Genomic DNA, 17,470 nt, shown 5'->3' with positions numbered 1-17,470 from the left:
GTGGAAGAATGGAATCTCGCCATAGATGAAAACCCTAAGATGGTCAAGATCAACAAGCATCTGAAGCCACTGATTAAAGAAAAGTCCGGCGCTTTATTTGAAAAATACAAGGATGTATTTGCTTGGGAACACACTAACTTGGAAAACGTTGATCCTGAAGTGTGTCAGCATAGGATACGATTGAAAGTCGATGCCACACCAGTCAGACTACAAAGATACACATTAAACCCTAACTATGCTAAGAAGGTCAAGGAAGAGATTGACAACCTCCTAAAGGCAGGGTTCGTCACTAAGGTTGCGAGCAGTGACTAGTACTTCCCAATTGTAGTGGTTCCAAAGAAAAAAGGGATGTTAAGGGTGTGTGTCGATTACAGGAAGCTCAATGCTCAGACTATCAAAGCCGTCTTTCCACTCCCATTTATAGATATGATGCTCGACAAGATTGCTGGTCACGAGATGTATAGTTTTATGGATGGCTATAGTGGCTAGAATCAACTAAAAATTGCACCAAAAGATAAGGCCAAAACAACGTTCAGCACTAAATGGGGAGCATTCATGTACATTTGGACCCCAGCCACTTTATAGAGGTGTATGATGTATATATTTAGTGAATTTTAGCACACGTTCTTGGCAATATTTATGGATGATTTCACTATCTTCCCTAGTAAGGAAATGCATCTACTCTTCTTGGAGATGCTTTTTGAGAGATGCAAGGAGAAGAGGATTTGCTTGAACCCATTTAAATCAATTTTCATGGTTTGGAAAGGCCAGCTTCTGGGATATATCGTGTCTCAAAATGGCATTGAGATGGCCAATGATTAAGTGTGTTCAATAATCCCAAGCACCGACAAATGTATTTGAATTGAGTTCTTTCATGGGATATGTTAATTTTTATTATAGTTTTATCCATATGTTCGCGGCTAAGGCACTTCCCTTGTATGAATTAACCAAGAAGGAAAAGAAGTTCAATGTGAACAGAGTTTCCAATGCTTGAAGGAGACAATCAACACGAAGCTAATCCTTTGCCAACTAGAATGGAATGTAATTTTCCATGTGCATGTGGATGTGTCTGGCATGGAAATGGGAGCTATACTGGCCCAGCCTTATGGGAAGACAGACTATACAATCTACTTCGACAGTTGTCGATTCAGCTCAGTTGAACAAGGGTACTCCACTACAAAGTGAGAAGCATTAGGAATGGTTTTTAGTGTCATAAAGCTCAAACTCTACTTGTTGGACAAATTATTCCACTTCTATGTCGATCATCAGGCACTCCTCTTTCTAATCAACAGTGATCATTCGAGGCAGGTTGATTAGATGGGGATTAGATGGATGATATTTTTTAAGGAATTTGAGTTTTTTTTTGTCAAGAAGTATAAAGGGCATCTTAAACACATCACTGAGGGATGAACCAGTAGATACTGAGCTATTTCAGAATGCAACAATCGAAGGACCGGATCCGAAATGGCAAGACGTGTATGACTTCCTTCAATTCAATTTTTTTCCAGAGGATTAGTCCCACACAAACAAAACGGCATTGATAATAAAGAGTTTGTAGTTCACCATCATTGGAGGAGCTCTACAAAAATTGATTATTGATGGGGTCCTTTGCAAATGTGTGTCTATGCAAGGAAGGATGCAAGTTATCACAGAGGCTCATAATGGGGATGCAGGTGGGCACTTCTCCATTGATATTACCAATAAGAAAATACTGCATGCATGCCTCTAGTGACAAAGCATGATGGCAAATGTCAGAGCATTTTTCAAGACATGTGATATTTGTCAGCGGATGGGAAGACCGACATCAGCTGACATGACACCTCAGACTCTAGCCACTGGGAGTGTTCATGAAGTCGAGGATGGACTTCATGGGTCCATTCAAAAAGATCACTACAGCAGCTGACATGACACCTCAGACTCTAGCCACTAGGAGTGTTCATGAAGTCGAGGATGGACTTCATGGGTCCATTCAAAAAGATCACTCCTAGAAAGAACACCTACATCATCATATTGGCTACTTGCTATGTGAGTAAATGGGTCGAAGCCAAGGTATCATCAGATAACACTGCAAATACAACAGCAGTCGTCTTCTTGTATGAGAACATCATTTGCAAATATGGGTGTCCCATCGAGACAGTCTCAGATCAGGGTACACACTTCATGAATGAGACAATTCGGATACCGGCTGAGACATTTTCAATTAAGCACTGGAAATACACGCCATATTGTGCCAGGTGCAATGGCCAGGTAGAGAGCAATAACAAAATTATAAAGACGATGCTGACAAAGATAGTCCAGAAGGAGCCACATCAGTGGGAGCAAAGCTGCAGACAACATTATGGGCTTATAGAACTGCCTACAAAGTCATCATTGGCATGACACCCTTTAAAATGGTCTATGGCATAGAAGCAATAGTCCTAATGGAGTTTGCAATCACAAGTCTCAAGCTAGCAGTGGAACATGGTATGGACTTTAACACAAATCTCAAGCAACGCTTAGATAAATTATTGTGTGTGGATGAGATTAGGCAGTGTGCCATGCTGGAACAAGCGATAGTTCGACAACACAGAAATCACTGGCATGACAGCAAGATCAAGGTCAGAGAGTTCAAACGAGGGGACTTAGTGTTGTCGCACTAGTCTAAGATGGGCCCTAAGGGATTTGTCACGAATACTATTGCCCGAGGTCTACAATGGCGCTAAGATCAAACTGTATTATGCCAAGTCAGATGCAGCACCACCAGCACCAGTCCCAAAGATCAGTACAAACTCTAAAGAAGAACCTTGGAACTTGTTTCAGATTGGCAAGTATCAACCATTAGAAATTTTGGAAATATTTCAAAATGCAGAGGAAGGGGGAAAGGAAATGTATATAGTGGGTACAGTCCCTAGACAAGAATCCAGACTAACAGCTGTGTTGGTGATTACCAAGCCAGTATTATGGTAACTGCACAGTGGACAGTCAGCTAGAGACCCAATCTAGCACCTATAAATAGGGTCCATTACTTCATTTGACGGGGGATTAAAATGCACCTTGTAGATTTCATTTATGTTAGCATCATGCATGAAAGAACAACTTGTGATGTGTGATTGAGATTATACTCTTACGTTTGGTTGTATGAGAGGTAAGTCTAGCACTCGTGAAGACTTGGTATGTGAAGACTTGGAATGTAGAATGATTTGGATGCATTGGCTAAGTCTACAATTAAAATGCACCTTGTAGAGTTCATTTCTGTTAGCACCATGTATGAAAGGACAACTCGTGATGTGTCATTGAGATTATACTCTATGTTTGGTCGTATGAGAGGTATGTCTCACACTCATGAAGACTTGGTATGAGAGGTATGTCTCACACTCATGAAGACTTGGTATGTTGGCATTGTGGTTATCAAGGACACATTAGGCGACGGTGTTGTTTCAAGCTTATGAGGCAGGCAACATAAAAGATAGCAGAAGCACCTTGTAGAGCAAAAGAAAAGGAGCTCTAGTAAGACACATGGTAAGAAAAAAGAGTGTGCAAAGGCTGAGGATGGACATATGCATGCTATCTTGAGTGATGGCGAGCGTGTTTCTCGCTTTTGGATGGAGTTGTATTTATGCATCTACATACCCACATGCTTTTTTGCTAGCCATGGATGATGGCTTTATGCGTAATTGGCTCTTGGATCTTAGAGCATCCTTTCATATTACTCTGCATCAAGAGTGGTTTGCATCGTATAATGTGATGAGAAAGGGGTTGTTGAGATTAGATGATTAGTCATGCAAAGTTGCGAGTGTGGGAGTAGTCTATTTGGCATTTCCTCATGGCTCTTCATTGGTGTTGAAGGATGTTAAACATGTACCCAGGTTTTCAAAGAGCTTGATCTCAATGGATCAGTTGGATACTTTGGGTTATCAAGTGTCCTTTGGCAATAAGTCTTGGAAGGTCTCTCGAGTCTCTTTGGTTGTAGCAAGAGGTAGAGTTGCAGAGTTTCAGAGTAGTGATACCCCATTATGTGATCACTTTGGGATGTTGCGTTGTGAGGCATTGATGGTGTACTAGAAAATACAATGAGATGTTTTCTCTTAGGATATGTACGTAGCCATGATGGGATCTCATTTGAAGCATACATGACTATACAAGAGTATGGTCAAACATTAATGAGACCTAGTCTTAATAACTAGAGTGATAAGGTTGTGATGATGCAAGTGATGATGTATTGCAACCTTGGCCATTGGATGGAAACACTCGACCTCTAAATTTAGGTTCAAGTGATGTTATTAGGCTTGGACAACAAGACAAGGTTTCAATGAAGGAGTGCGTAGGTTTGTGCATGTACCTAAATCTATTGCCATGTATGGTCCACGTATGCATAATGTCAGGTTGACAGCTAGTGGATTGACCTCTAGTGATAAGGCTATGTTGTCAGTGCCAAGCTTCAATGGGAGAATGACATAGATACAATGTAATTAGGAATAGCTTTTGCAGTGAAAGCAATGATTCGACACATGGCTAACCATGATAAGAGGCTATGAGAAGTAGTGCTTGACCTCTTTAGATATTTGGATGATACTTAGGTGTTGTGCACTGTAGACATTAGATTGTCTACTTCTAACCTTTGATGGCTTCTACGTAGCGATGAGGTGATGAACATTGGATGAGATTTCTCATCATTGCGCTTGCTTAAAGGCACATTGGCCTTTAAATGGAAGGTTGTTGGGATTAAAGGCTAAGTGCTAGTCACCTAGCGTAGAGACACACATACTCATCACATATACACACATAGTGTATTCATTCTTTGGTAGGCTATGGAATAAGATTGGAGGAACTCGGCATTTGAGCTCCAGCTACACATCATCTCTCTCTCTCTCTCTCTCTCTCTCTCTCTCTCTCTCTCTCCCATGCACGTATCGCGTGTGAATCAAGTCGATTGTACTCATGTCCCCATGCTCAATTTTTTGCACTGGTTTTTCTAGCATCGCTTAGTTTTTCACGCTCGCCTTTTAACTTTCCAGTCTTTAGTCTCTCTCTCTCCATTTACTTCACTTGTTTTAGTATGGAAACCATGTTTGGATGCTTGCAGTACGTTATGATTTCTCAAGCACCAAATAGATTAGCCTTCTATGTAAAATTATGTACATCTCAACGTTTTCATAACATGCTTGCAGAGAGTTTAAGTTGCAAACAAAGTGGGTGAAATACCTGGAACCAACATTCCTTTAAGTTGAGTGCCTGTAAACACTTCTTTTGGCAAGCCAAATTTGATGTACATCTCACCGAAGACCCCCCAAGAATGGTGTCAATGCAATCACCATGACAAGACATGGTGACACACTGAGCATCACGAATGACTCTAGCTTCTACCCGCTTAGGCACAAACGTCCACATTAAGATGTTTGCAATTCATTTTCTGACTGCATCCGAGTGAGCATCGGACATACTCCGGTTTCTTCAGGTGGAGAAGAGATCAACTGACTCAGGTTGTTGGGAGACTAGCCCTTTATAGAGAAGAGCCTTGATAAGCTCGACATAGCAAGCCTGAGGATCGCTGAGGTGCTATGCGTGGCATTTCGGGTGAAATAGATCACTCATCAACAAGAGGATGAGGAATGAACGAGAATGACACAACGAACGGCATAGGAGCCCTCCTCAAAACACCAGCCCTTCCATCCATGTTTTCTAGGCCTCTGACACTGCGTCAGCTTTTTAGCACAAAACAGGTGGCTTGTTTCTTGGCATCATCAAGCCATGCAAAACTATCAGTCAAGGGGCACGGCATCTGAGCTATGCATTAACAGCAGCATCCACGACGGGAATTCATGGATGCAGGCAACTGATGTTGGACACATCAGCAGTCGTCATGGGATTATCCCTCCTCCAATAGCATCGTTGCAAACTTAGGTGGAATTTCGGCATGCTGCCAATAAAACGTGCCCACCTCATCACATGAAATTTCTGTACCCTGCTGCAATGAGAGCACTTTCAACTCAGGAGCCAGAATTACGCATGCTGATGTGTTGAAATCCGACAGACCTGCACAGTGCAGGTCACACGTGCTTGGGTCCCCCTCCCCTCGACTGTGAGGGCCAGGAAAAACCTCCACTGTCCTTTCCCACGTAATTAGTGCTCCCACCATGGCTCACGGCCTCCGCGCCCCTGGCGGTCACACTAATTACATGGAAAGGACAGTAGAGGTCCTTTCGCTACACCATAAAGTGGACAGTTTATTACTAATGCAATGCAAACAAAGAAACGACTAACCCCCCCCCCCCCCCCCCCCCCAAAAAAAAAAAAAAAAAAAGAAAGCCGATTCCTAAAGCCCTCAGATCACTTCTTCAGCATGAAGAACAGACATCAAGGTCCTAAGAGAGAGAGAGAGAGAGAGAGAGAGAGAGAGAGAGAGAGAGAGAGAGATTTCATCCACAGAAAACATCCAAAGACAAGGCACTCCCCATCACTTTCTTCACAAATGGGATCGCCAACATTTCGGTATGCCGACCATGGCACTTTACAGTGTACACATTTACTTACGACAAAGCAGACCATCCTCTGAATGAGCAAAACAGATAGCTGCATGACTACAAAATATAAAATAATATTATACAATGTTTGATAAACTCGGATACCCACCAAGGGTATCAATGATATACAAAAATGAGACTCAACCCACAAATGGGGTGAAAAGCATAGGAAGGCATTGAAAGAAAAAAATAAATCTGATTCTCAAGAGACATGCATTCCTGCAGCGGCGGCCTTATCTGCGGTGGCAAAGGATGATCGAGGGAACCTTCACAGCAAGCCGAATATAAAGATAACTGAGAAGCATCAGATGATCTTCTGAAAATATCTTAACCCTCAATGAGTGCATGGGTTTTATGTGCATAAGTAAGAAATGCGATTAGCCATCTTCAAATGTTGTCAGGCTTCTTCAACCAGTGACCAGGTTGCTGGAAAAGTTCTTCCCTAGCTTCTTGTTGAAAGGTAAGCAGGCATCCATGCTAAGGTCCACGGCGGCTGCTAAGGCCATAAAAACAGCTGCATCTTCAATGCAAGTCACATGTCGCATGGCCAATTCTACGCAAGGCTTGCTGCACTTCCCCTCGCCTTGAATGTCTGCTCTCATTACAAAGCCACCCACAACAGGAACCCCAAGACTAAAGTAGAAATCTCCACTGCTATGAGGGCTGTCAACAGGCGAGGCTGAGGTAGGCGTCTCAGGCTTAAACTTGGCGGTGTCAATAAGAAAACTGCCACCTTTCTGCGAGTTGATAACCATCTCCGTCACAAGTACACCACTGTTCACACCAGCAACTCCACCTCCCTCAGCCATTAGCTGAAACCGACACCCTAAACCTGCCTTGCTGCCTCTCTCGCGCCATGCCTCTAACCGCCCCCACGGTCTCCAGCTGTTCTCACCTTCAGGTCCAGCCCTCATAATGAGCCATGCTCCTGGGTTGGATCGACTAACACGCTGAGACTTCAATGTGGGTACAAAGGGGGTAACCATTGATGCTGCGGCAACAGGGGATCCTGACAAATCGTGAATGAGAACAAGCCATCCTTTTCTCTCCTTCCTTTCCCGGTCACTATCTCGAGCTGATGACCACCCATCGAGCTGCCCATTTCTGCCAAACGAGAGAAAGCACCCGGGTCAGACATCTCCAAAACATACAAGGAAATCAATATAAAGCATCTTGGCCTCACTAACAGAACATTGTTGCAGATTGTTACAGAAGTAGGACTTTTTCCAATACACAGAAAACAGACGCACATGTCATCATGTATTCATTGTCATTTGCATCTAATTGGTACCAGATGCCTCTGTACGAGGCCACGTTGAACATACACAAAATGCGCCTATAGACGTGAGAATTGATATCAAACTGTGCCCTTAGATGGAAGAGGGTTCCCTAGACCCTGTGCCTGAGGCACCAAAATTTTCCAAAAGTAAGCTCTGCTCCCATGTATCTACACACCTCCATGCCAAGTTCTAGCATTTGAGATACAAAGCAGATTAAAGTAGAAAACACGAACACGACAAGCTAAAATTTAAAATCTGTCAACAGCTGAACGATCAATAATAAAAGCACAAAAGCAGTAGCAACACCAATAAAGAAAGGCAGCTGAGCTGACCTAGACCGGAAGCTCCTATCGCGTGTGAATTTGCAGGTAAAGATGGGCTGCCTGATGTTGCCTTGAATCTGCACCACCTGCGGGCTCTGCTCTGGCTCCCCATCAAACTGAAAAATGTACCTTGGGTCAGGCTCCGCCTTTACATTCAAGTGTAGTTCTGCTCCAGATCCCCCGCCTTCGGATTTAGAATTCCCAATAGACACCCAACCGAGGTGTAGCTGCAAGGGCTTGGAGGTGACCCAATCCGGACCAGCAGGGAGAGAAAACTTCCCCAGAAGTTTGGCAGTGCCTACAGCTCCACAGCAGGATGAGCCCTGCCTCCCTGTGTAAACAAGAACCTGCAATGTAGGCGGCCTTGCAAAGCATGTCGCAGACGAGTGTAGGAGGGCTTTGAGCGCAGGCTCGTCGAGGTAGAAACTGGCGGCGACAAGGTGGGCATCGGGGTCAGATCGAGAAGAGGGGGAAATTAGAGGAACAGGGGCCGTCTGGATCTGGTGGCCTGACAGCTTAATTTCACAGAAACAGGGCGAAGAGGAGGAATGTACTCCTGCGTTAGGGGTTGCCTTGGATGCATGCGGAATGCGGAGGCCCAACCCTGCAACAGAGACGCGTGTGAAGGGGCGAGGCTCCATGGGATAATTTTGCAGAATACGAGGGGACGCAGACCATGAAAGCTTGAACCGAGCTTTCTGATGAGGAAACGGTATGAAGGCTGTGGAAGGGGTGCGCGCTTCCAAGCCTTTCTTTTTCCGCTCGGGTTTTCTGGCAGCTCACATCCAGCGGGGTACAGATGAGCTATGGCGGAGCAGAACACACCAAAAGCTTTGCTGGAGGGCGAGGGAGGAGACGGGGACCCAGCTTCGTTCTTTCTGTCCGTGTGTGTGTGTGTTGGGGGTGTGGGCGTCCAGCCCCCACCGGAAACCAGCTACTCTCCAGCCTGTCATCCTTCCCTTTCTATGTTGGGTGGAGCAATGTGCATTGAGAGCATCTTTTTTTTTCTTTTTTTGCAAAACTCACAATTGTGAGTGGATAGTATTAAGTTGGGAAAATTCCCAAAATACTCCTCAAATTTCAAAAATTCCCAAAATGCCCTTCAAATTTTCCAAAATTCCGAAAATACCCCTGGTTGTGAAATTAAATTTCTCCAAAGATTAAAAGATTTGTAGCTTTTCATAAGAAGACTCATTGCTTATCAATATAAGATGCTAAATCCAAAATTTGAGTTGATTATGTAGGCTTTGGAGATGAATTGCTTCATTATCTTTAGACATGATTGCCTTTTGTAATTTGTGACAAATTAAATGCTAAGCACACAAAGCAGATCTCAATTGTCAAAAAGGAGTAAAGATTAAAAAATCTTGAGCAATCCAACCAAAATAGATACAAGGGTATTTTGGGAATTTTCACAAATTAGAAGGATATTTTGGTAATTTTCCCTATTAAGAACATCAGAAATATACACCAACCTCGAGCTCAGACCGAGACTTGAGGGTCAAAGGATTACAAGTTTTCTGCTTGACAAAGAAACCACAACTACTCCTAGGCTTTACTTATTACAAGATGTCATCATGACCTATATTGTTCCAGACCAGTCCTCTAAGGCTTGTTTGCCTCCGATCCTGTGGATCGTCACTCTGATCTCTTGTATGATTTCACAAAAGCTTGCCATAGCCAGATCCCCCTCAAACACGCGGCGGTTCCTTGCTTGCCAAATATGGTGAAAGAAGTAGTACTTGATTATTTGAGTGCAGACAAGAAGAGCAGGACTTCCCAACCTATTATTACCAAAGAACAGATCAATCTTGAAGAACTTAATTTGCCATGTCCTTTGAATCCACTTGCATATTTTCCCAGCCATGCCACTGATTGCCTGGCATCCCATGAAAAGGTGGCCTAGGTCTTCACTAGCTATTCTGCACCCCGAGCAACGATCGCACCCGATTCCTAATTCTTGTATCTTTACGCCCGTCGGCAGAGCACCCCACATCACTTTCCACAGAAATATCTTCATATACTGAGGCCACCTTGGCTTCCAGATGTTCTCCATGACTCCCTCCCACCGTTTTTCTGTCCAGTGCCTCTTCCATAACTTGTTGAGGGGGCTACACCAATTAGCCTCGTGCATTAATGCATGGTAAATGCCTTTAGAATGTGGTTTCTAAAAGAGGGTACTCCCGGGCCATCTCCAAGCGTCCCATTCAAAGTTGGATTCACAAATTGACATCACCACCTTATCAAGCTCTTTCATCACCCTATAGACTAGTAAGATCTCAAAGCCATTCATTTGAAATTGGATGGCTAAAGAGTCAGCAGTTTTCCAGCACTTCCTGTTGCCATCCCAAAATTGCTCTAGTCGAACGAGCCCCTTATTATTCACATTCCTGGCCATTTCTATCCAATAGGGGCTTTGCATCGGCCCCAATATTTTAGAGAGCCAAGGGGACCAGTGCAATATGGAGTTCTTAAAGTATCTGGTTGCTTCCCCCCATTCCAAAACCGCAGCTTCTCTTTTGCACTTCCTCATTAGCTCCCCTGAGAGTCCACCAGATCACTTCGGGGCGAGAAGTTTGTCGTGCATCACAACCCCCTTCCACTTTCCCCCTTTTGATCCCAGTTTTACTGCATCAAGTATTTCCTTGATCATGATAGCCCAAGCTTGGTCCTGATTAGCCAATGAGACCATAAATTTGGCACACAAAGGCCTCAGCATGGGATACAGGGTTAATAATGTCGAGCCCTCCTTGGTCTACCGGGCGAGCAACTACGTCCCATCTAGCCCACTGCCATGGCCGGGAGGTTTTCGTGTTGTTCTTCCAAAGAAACCTTTTCATTGGTTTTAAAAATTCTTTCCAGTTACACTTAGCAATCTTGAGCACGGGGCTGAGGAAAGCAATATACGGGATCATAAAAGCATTAATCACTCTAATCCGGCTTTGGAAGGGGAGGAGAACAAACTCCCATCTTCTCATTTTTTAGCTTATTTTTTCAAGGACCCATTAAAATCTTTGCCTGTGGGTTACATCCACCCCTACGGTTACGGGAGCTCCCAAGTGTCTGAATACACTCCCTTTGGAGATAATGTCTCCTGTCCAGACTACAGGGTCAAAAGAGTCGTTCTCCGACAGGGAGATGAGCCTTGACTTCTCTATATTGCACTTGGATCCAGAGGCCACGGCAAATGTTTGCACAATCTCCAGAGCTCTCCTGACAACTTGAGGGCACGCCTTCAAGAGTAGGAGCATATCATTTGCGAACATTTTGGCCGTAGCTGGTCGTTGCCCAGTAATGCCAGACCTTGAATCTCTCCCCGCACAGCACTGGCTTCGAGCATCGTAATGAGAGGATGCCCCGATGAAGGGGGCCAGGGGAGATCCTTGCTTTATAGACCTTTTAACCTCAAAAGAGCCCACAATTCTGTCATTAAATAGGAGCTCTGATTGGCTGCCAACACCTAGTGTGCGTATGAGGTGACAAAGGCGAGGCCCAAAGCCCAGAGCTCCCATGACTTCTTCTATATAGGACCATTCTATTCTATCATAGGCTTTGTCGAGGTCCACTTGTAGCAAGATGCACTCTTGCTTGGAGAAGGATGCAATACTCTATTCCTACCATTGCTGCCAAGATATTGTCATATATAGATCTCTCTTTAATGAATCCGTGTTGATGGGGAGAGATGATCCGACTCAGGAGGGGGACAAGTCTAAGAGCTACCGCCTTGGCAATAATTTTGTATGCTACTGACATCATCGTAATGGGACGCCAATGTTTAAGTTGAGAGCAGTATGTTTGGGGATGGGCTTGATAAGCCCTCTCTTAACACTTGCATCTAATGACTCTTCGGAAACAGCTTGATTGGCCATCCATGTGACTCGGCCCTTGAGATCATCCCAAAATTCCCTGAAGAATTCAGCCATCAATCCATCCCAACTGGGGGACTTTTCATTGCCAAGAGCTTTTAGTGTCGCTGAGCATTCCTCCTCAGAGAAGGCCTTTTCCATGCGGTTGGCTTCTGTCAGGACACGGGTCCTACGGGCAAGGCCCTACCCTAAGGGGGGTCAAGGAACCCGGCCATGGGCCAACTAGCAATGTGGAAAGGGGATCCTAGGGCTAAGAGCCTATAAATACGGGCGGTTGGGTGGAGGATCCAAGTCTCTAGCTCCTAGGGTTCTTACATTGGTATCAGAGCAAGGGTTTCTAAATTTGGGAAGGCACAGTCGTGGTCTTGCATGCTTTTTGCATGTCAGGGTCACTGAGGGCGTGGGGACCATCTCCTGTGAAGGGGACGAAGAGGGCTGTACTGCGTGGGCAAGCGCCCTTGGCAAGGAGAAGTGCCGAGTGAAGGTGCACCATATCGATTGCGGGCCGGCTCAACAGGAGCGCCCCGGGATTTTGAGCATAGTTCGACACTGCAGCATCTCTGATTGCTGCTCGCAGCGCTCCCCCTCACCTCCTTAAGCTATCGCGCTCCCTGTCGGGCCGCCATTGTTGTGTAAGGATCTTTTTTCTTTTTTTTTTCACACCATGGGCGCCCAACCCATTTGGGGTTGAGGCCAAGGGTTTTGTTTTTACCATCCAAGGGACGGTACCCACAGCGGGGTACCCCCCCTCCCTCTTGGGCAGCCGGGCACAGCTCGGCATACCGACAAGGGTCCTGTGGTCGGAAGGCCCCTATTTTCTGCAGAAATTCTGAAATTGCAGAACTTACAATTATCTCCCCTGCATTTGAACGCATGTTCACTTGCTATTTTTGGACACTCTACGGGCCCTGAAAACCGAAACTTGTGGACCAAAATTTGGCAACCAACATTTGCAAGCTCCTTCATCAACTCCGCATACGGTGACTTGCAACTTGAGGGACTGCATCCACTGCCAGGGCGTTTATTGGGAAGCTCAACTTTTGAGACATCTTCAAGGACATCGGCAATTTGAAATTCCTCGGCGATTGAGATGTCGACGAGCGACAGTTAGTACGGCTCATCACCGGCCTCTGTGTTCGATACGGCTATGTCATAAAATCTAATATCTAACCAACCCAAATGATTTTCTCATATTAAATTGATCACTTAATGTGGGAGAATAAACGGGAACAAGTGTTAAGATATAGATATGTGCTTATAGATCTATCTCAACACGGGGCCAATAATAAAGGGGCCCAAATGGGAGATGGTCTATCAAGAGCAAGGCTAACCAATGGAGCATAAGACCTTAGGGTTAGCTTCATTGAAGACCTCCAATAATGTGTGTAAAAGTCCTTTGACCTTAGGTAAGCTAGGGTTGAGCTTGAGGTGGGAACCCGGCCCAAGCTCGAGGTGCTTGACCTGCTTGAGGTGCTTGATTTAGGTGCTTGAGGTGCTTGACTTACTCCATGCTTGAGGTGCTTGACTTGCCGCTTGATTAAGGTGCTTGAGGTGCCTTGACATGCTTGCCTGAGATGCTTGTGGGAATACCCCCTAGTCCAAGTGCTTTGTCATGCTTGATGACTAAGGTGCTGGAGCTCCTAAAGTCAAAAGCATCCCTACAAGAGGGGGGGCGAGCCCTTTTCCTAGGGATTAGAGAGAGAACACACACTCACACTCACAAGGGAAGCCCCAGCTTGAAGAGGCAGCAAGGACACATGTCAGGTCCCTACCCATGTTACCTTCATGTGTTGCTTGAAACCTATTGGCTAGGCTTCAAAGGGGTCCAATGATAAATTACTTGAATTATCTAATTGTTTTTGCATTTATCAAGTCCTCTCTCTCAAAGGGGAAAGGGGGACACTTGTCCCAAGGCTACCCATGTTGCTTGTAATGGCTCCTGCTTGCGATTGGCTAGGCCTGGAGGGGTCCAATGAGCTTCAAGCATGAGCTACAAGGGGGGGTCGACCCAAGCAAGCTAGGGGGGTGCTTAGGGGGGATACTCACCCACACACATTCACAAACACTCTCATGGTGTACTATGCAAAGTGCAAGAGCTCCCTCTCCTTCTCCAAGCAAGTAGAGGTTGAGAGCCTACACCAACACTCTTGGCTATGGAGTGCAAATCCATCCAAGAGCCATGCTTCAATGCTTGAGCTTGCCATCTATTTCTTCTTCATTGCTATGCTATTATGTATGCTAGCACAAGAGTTATGATAAGTGAGGAACTAGCTCTTTCTTGTATGAAATGTTTCTTCTTCCTCTTCCCTAGCTACCCTCATTCCCTGCTAGCTCTCTCCACCTTCGAAGGTGTTTGAGGTCTTGGGACTGAGGCTTGGTATAGTTAAAGCTTTCTTCAAGTTTAGGTTATGCTATGATGGTGATGCATGAAGCTTTCCATCTTCATTGCTTCACCTAGGTCACAAGGAACACAAAGAATGTATTGTAACAAGTCTCTCTTTATGGGAGAAATCATAATACAAATGCCTATTGGAGGGGGGACCGGCTCCACATAAATCCGGTCCTCAACTGTTGTCATGTTCTATAAATTCTCTCTCTTGCAAAAGTATTGTCCATGCCAAGTTAACTAATTGCTATAATTATGTTGCTATCTTCAATTATGTCTACCCGCTATGCTCACAAATTCATTTCTTGAAAGTACTCTCATTAAATTCCGCTACTCTCAAATTGAATAGGCAAATTCCATTACACGGCTACGAACTTTTTTACACTCCAAGGTACTCTTTTCTCTTTTGTTCGCACTACACAGATTCACAATGAGTGCGGAACTTGATGATAATCACCTGTTTGACTTCGAATACTTGGAGTCTGCTTCACCGGTGGATGCCATGTGGCCGGATACTATCACGGAGGGTACCCACGTGGCAACCAGGATGGACGATGCATACTCAGGCCGTCTATCTTTCTCTCCGCGAGTATCTACAACTCCTCCTCACAGCGTCTTTGATATTCTCGAGGATGATAGTAACTTGCCGGATCCTAGGGAGTTTGTCACTCGACAGGACTGGCAAGCTTTTGATGCCCGATTTCGCAAGCTAGCTGTAAGGGTACAAATATTGGCTACGCAAGTGGACAACCTCGCACGATTAATTTACAATATGTTACCAGAATCAGCTTCTCACTCGCCAGCAACCCACGGGGTTGTCTGCCCAACAGTTATGCCCAAAGAGGTCCAGAAGGTACAAGAGAACTCGGCGATCGATACAGATTTGGTCGTGACCAACGTGGTCAGGAAACGACTCTCACAATCAAACTTCCAACGGGCAAAGCGTCAAAAATTATGCTTTTATTGCTTCGGAACACATCAAAAAAAGCAGTGTCCACATGTCTGACATACTTAAGCATGATGCATGAGTTCGTGATTCCCAAAAGCCTCTACTTTTTGTGCAGGGCACAGTAGTTATATGTTTTTGAACATGTTATACTTATACTTTTTCAAAGTACTGTATGTTTTTGCATTGGGTAGTGTTATGCCCATTTCTTGTTTGGTATCATGATTTTTGGTACGACTAGTTTATATGATCAGTTAAACACATTGTGAGTTGCACATTTACAATGGACAGTATGGGTTGCTGTACAAAACTAATGCTTGACCAATTTTATGAGAAGCAAGGCTTCCACTTGTGCTACGATTGACTTGGCGTCAATAGCAGTAGCAATCAAGTTTGAGGCATTTATGTTACCACAACATTCCCAATGACAACAACAAATGTGCGGGTAAGTTCTGACGGCATGGAAGCAAGGCGTAAAGGCACGCCATATCTTGCCATGAGTGCTCATGCCTGTTGTTGGAGATGGACACCATGTTACTCCACGTCGTCACGCAATTCATGAGGTATGCAATTGTTTTACATTTTTGATTCGGATGTGATTGCTTGCTATGGCAACACCAAGGTCTAGAATCTCAAGGAGATTGGCACAACCTGTTGAAGGGGGCCGAGGTTATGTTAATCGTGTTATCATCTCACCGAACTCCTCCCAGTTTCGCTCGTGCACGGCACTTATGTATTGGTTTTTATGTTTAAGGCCTTCACGGTAGCCAAAGGGCTTCCACTTTTGTATGCACGGCATGCTACCCAGGGGGTATAAAATATGTTTTTGCTCTTACCCAGCCACTCTGTCAAGGACAAGCTGAGTAATGGATTGTTTAACATACTTGCTGGTTGCTGTCAACACACAACATGCATGTTCTTCTACTCTCTCTCTCTCTCTCTCTCTCTCTCTCTCTCTCTCTCTTTAAGGGAATAATGAACATTTTATAACAATTTTTTGATACATGTTTTGCTAGTGAGTCAGCTTGAGACAAGGTACTCTAACTCTCACCTAGAAATTGGGCAAGACGCCATCTAAATTAGTCTTCATAGGTTCCTCGATTGAACACTAATTGCCACAAGGGCTATGAGCCACACACACTGGCTAAGAGTCATTGTCCGATCTTGGGTAAGACCCAGCTGTTGGTATTCCTTGGTAGATTGTTCTCCAGCTCGAACAGATCTACCCAGGGGAATACACGTCGACGTTAATGGACAAGCAAGAGTCTTGTCATCACGGACGTTTAGGGTGTCATTTTTGCACTACATATTTTCACTGCGACACTCAAGTTGAGTTTTTGATCATCTTCAACTCACAGCAGCTGATCTCTACAAGAAAGTATAGATGTAGCAATCAATTGTGATAGCATGACTATCTATAAGAGCCAGGCATTCCACTTATGTGGATTTCTTGCTCTCACTATAGCTCTACGGCGTGTCTATGGATATACTTTTTGGGGTAAGACCCGGTGGGTGATTGTTACATCACCCCATAGGCATTAAGGATCACAGTTTGATCTCTCCCAGTTCGAAAGAATTCTACCACGCGGTAGCAGACAAATTCAACTTTTCAAGTTGATTTCAATCATTACGTACACGGTTAACTATGTTGGTTACTGTTACCTGCTAGTTGAGCAGTTTCTACAAAGGGTCTTACCAAAGGGTTTGACTATGTAGATTTTAACCAAAGGGGTTGGATTGCGAGGGCAACACCCATGGTTCCCAGTGAAATGCTGTTTGTTTTTTCAGGTAGGAGACGTGCTCCTCTCCGTTTGAATACGGGTAAGTGAACATTACGTTCAAATCTCTAGGTACACATCTATTGATTTGGTGTTATTCAATATTTAGTATGCTTTGCTTGGTTTTTCAAGACGTATAAGTACGCTTGAATGTTACAGAGCCATGCCAAGGGCATGTCGGCACAAATTATTTTGGGCCAGGTGTCCAATCTATTTTTCAGCCTTATGCTGTTACGAACTTGCTTGTAGGGTTCAATTTGGCACATGTTGTCACATGGGATACAACATGGTCTAGGAACTCCAGGAGTTAGGTTTCGCCAGTGTGGAGCAATGAATGAGGGTCCCTCTCACTCTTGTCGCAGAGTGTTTGCAGTTACCTCCACACACAAGT

At 44.6% G+C, this 17,470-nt stretch overlaps 1 protein-coding gene and 1 pseudogene across 1 annotated transcript; both read right to left on the bottom strand.

The window, feature by feature from the left end:
* The window catches only part of LOC147421347 (uncharacterized), a 217,450-nt pseudogene that overhangs the window by 109,727 nt on the left and 90,253 nt on the right, over window positions 1-17,470 (bottom strand).
* LOC147421350 (uncharacterized) lies at window positions 6,555-8,999 on the bottom strand. The gene is made up of 2 exons (XM_086504440.1): window positions 8,113-8,999; window positions 6,555-7,604 (listed from the first exon to the last, which is right to left on the bottom strand). Exons 1-2 carry the CDS (start codon window positions 8,742-8,744, stop codon window positions 6,908-6,910), a joined length of 1,329 nt encoding a protein of 442 aa, XP_086360566.1. The 5' UTR covers window positions 8,745-8,999; the 3' UTR covers window positions 6,555-6,907.

This window comes from Adiantum capillus-veneris, chromosome 28 (genome assembly GCF_014529385.1).
Source record: "Adiantum capillus-veneris isolate H3 chromosome 28, ASM1452938v2, whole genome shotgun sequence".
NCBI classification, from domain to species: Eukaryota; Viridiplantae; Streptophyta; class Polypodiopsida; order Polypodiales; family Pteridaceae; genus Adiantum; species Adiantum capillus-veneris.
The sequence above is the reverse complement of the archived record's forward strand: the minus strand, read 5'-3'. Positions and strand labels throughout refer to the sequence as shown.

What these genes read in the sequence shown, in the direction of transcription:
- LOC147421350 (XM_086504440.1), bottom strand. Translation starts at nt 8,744, where the DNA reads ATGGAGCCTCGCCCCTTCACACGCGTCTCTGTTGCAGGGTTGGGCCTC. An exon ending in GATAGGAGCTTCCGGTCTAG is followed by an intron (nt 7,605 to 8,112) that starts GTCAGCTCAGCT and finishes CTCGTTTGGCAG; the next exon opens with AAATGGGCAGCTCGATGGGT.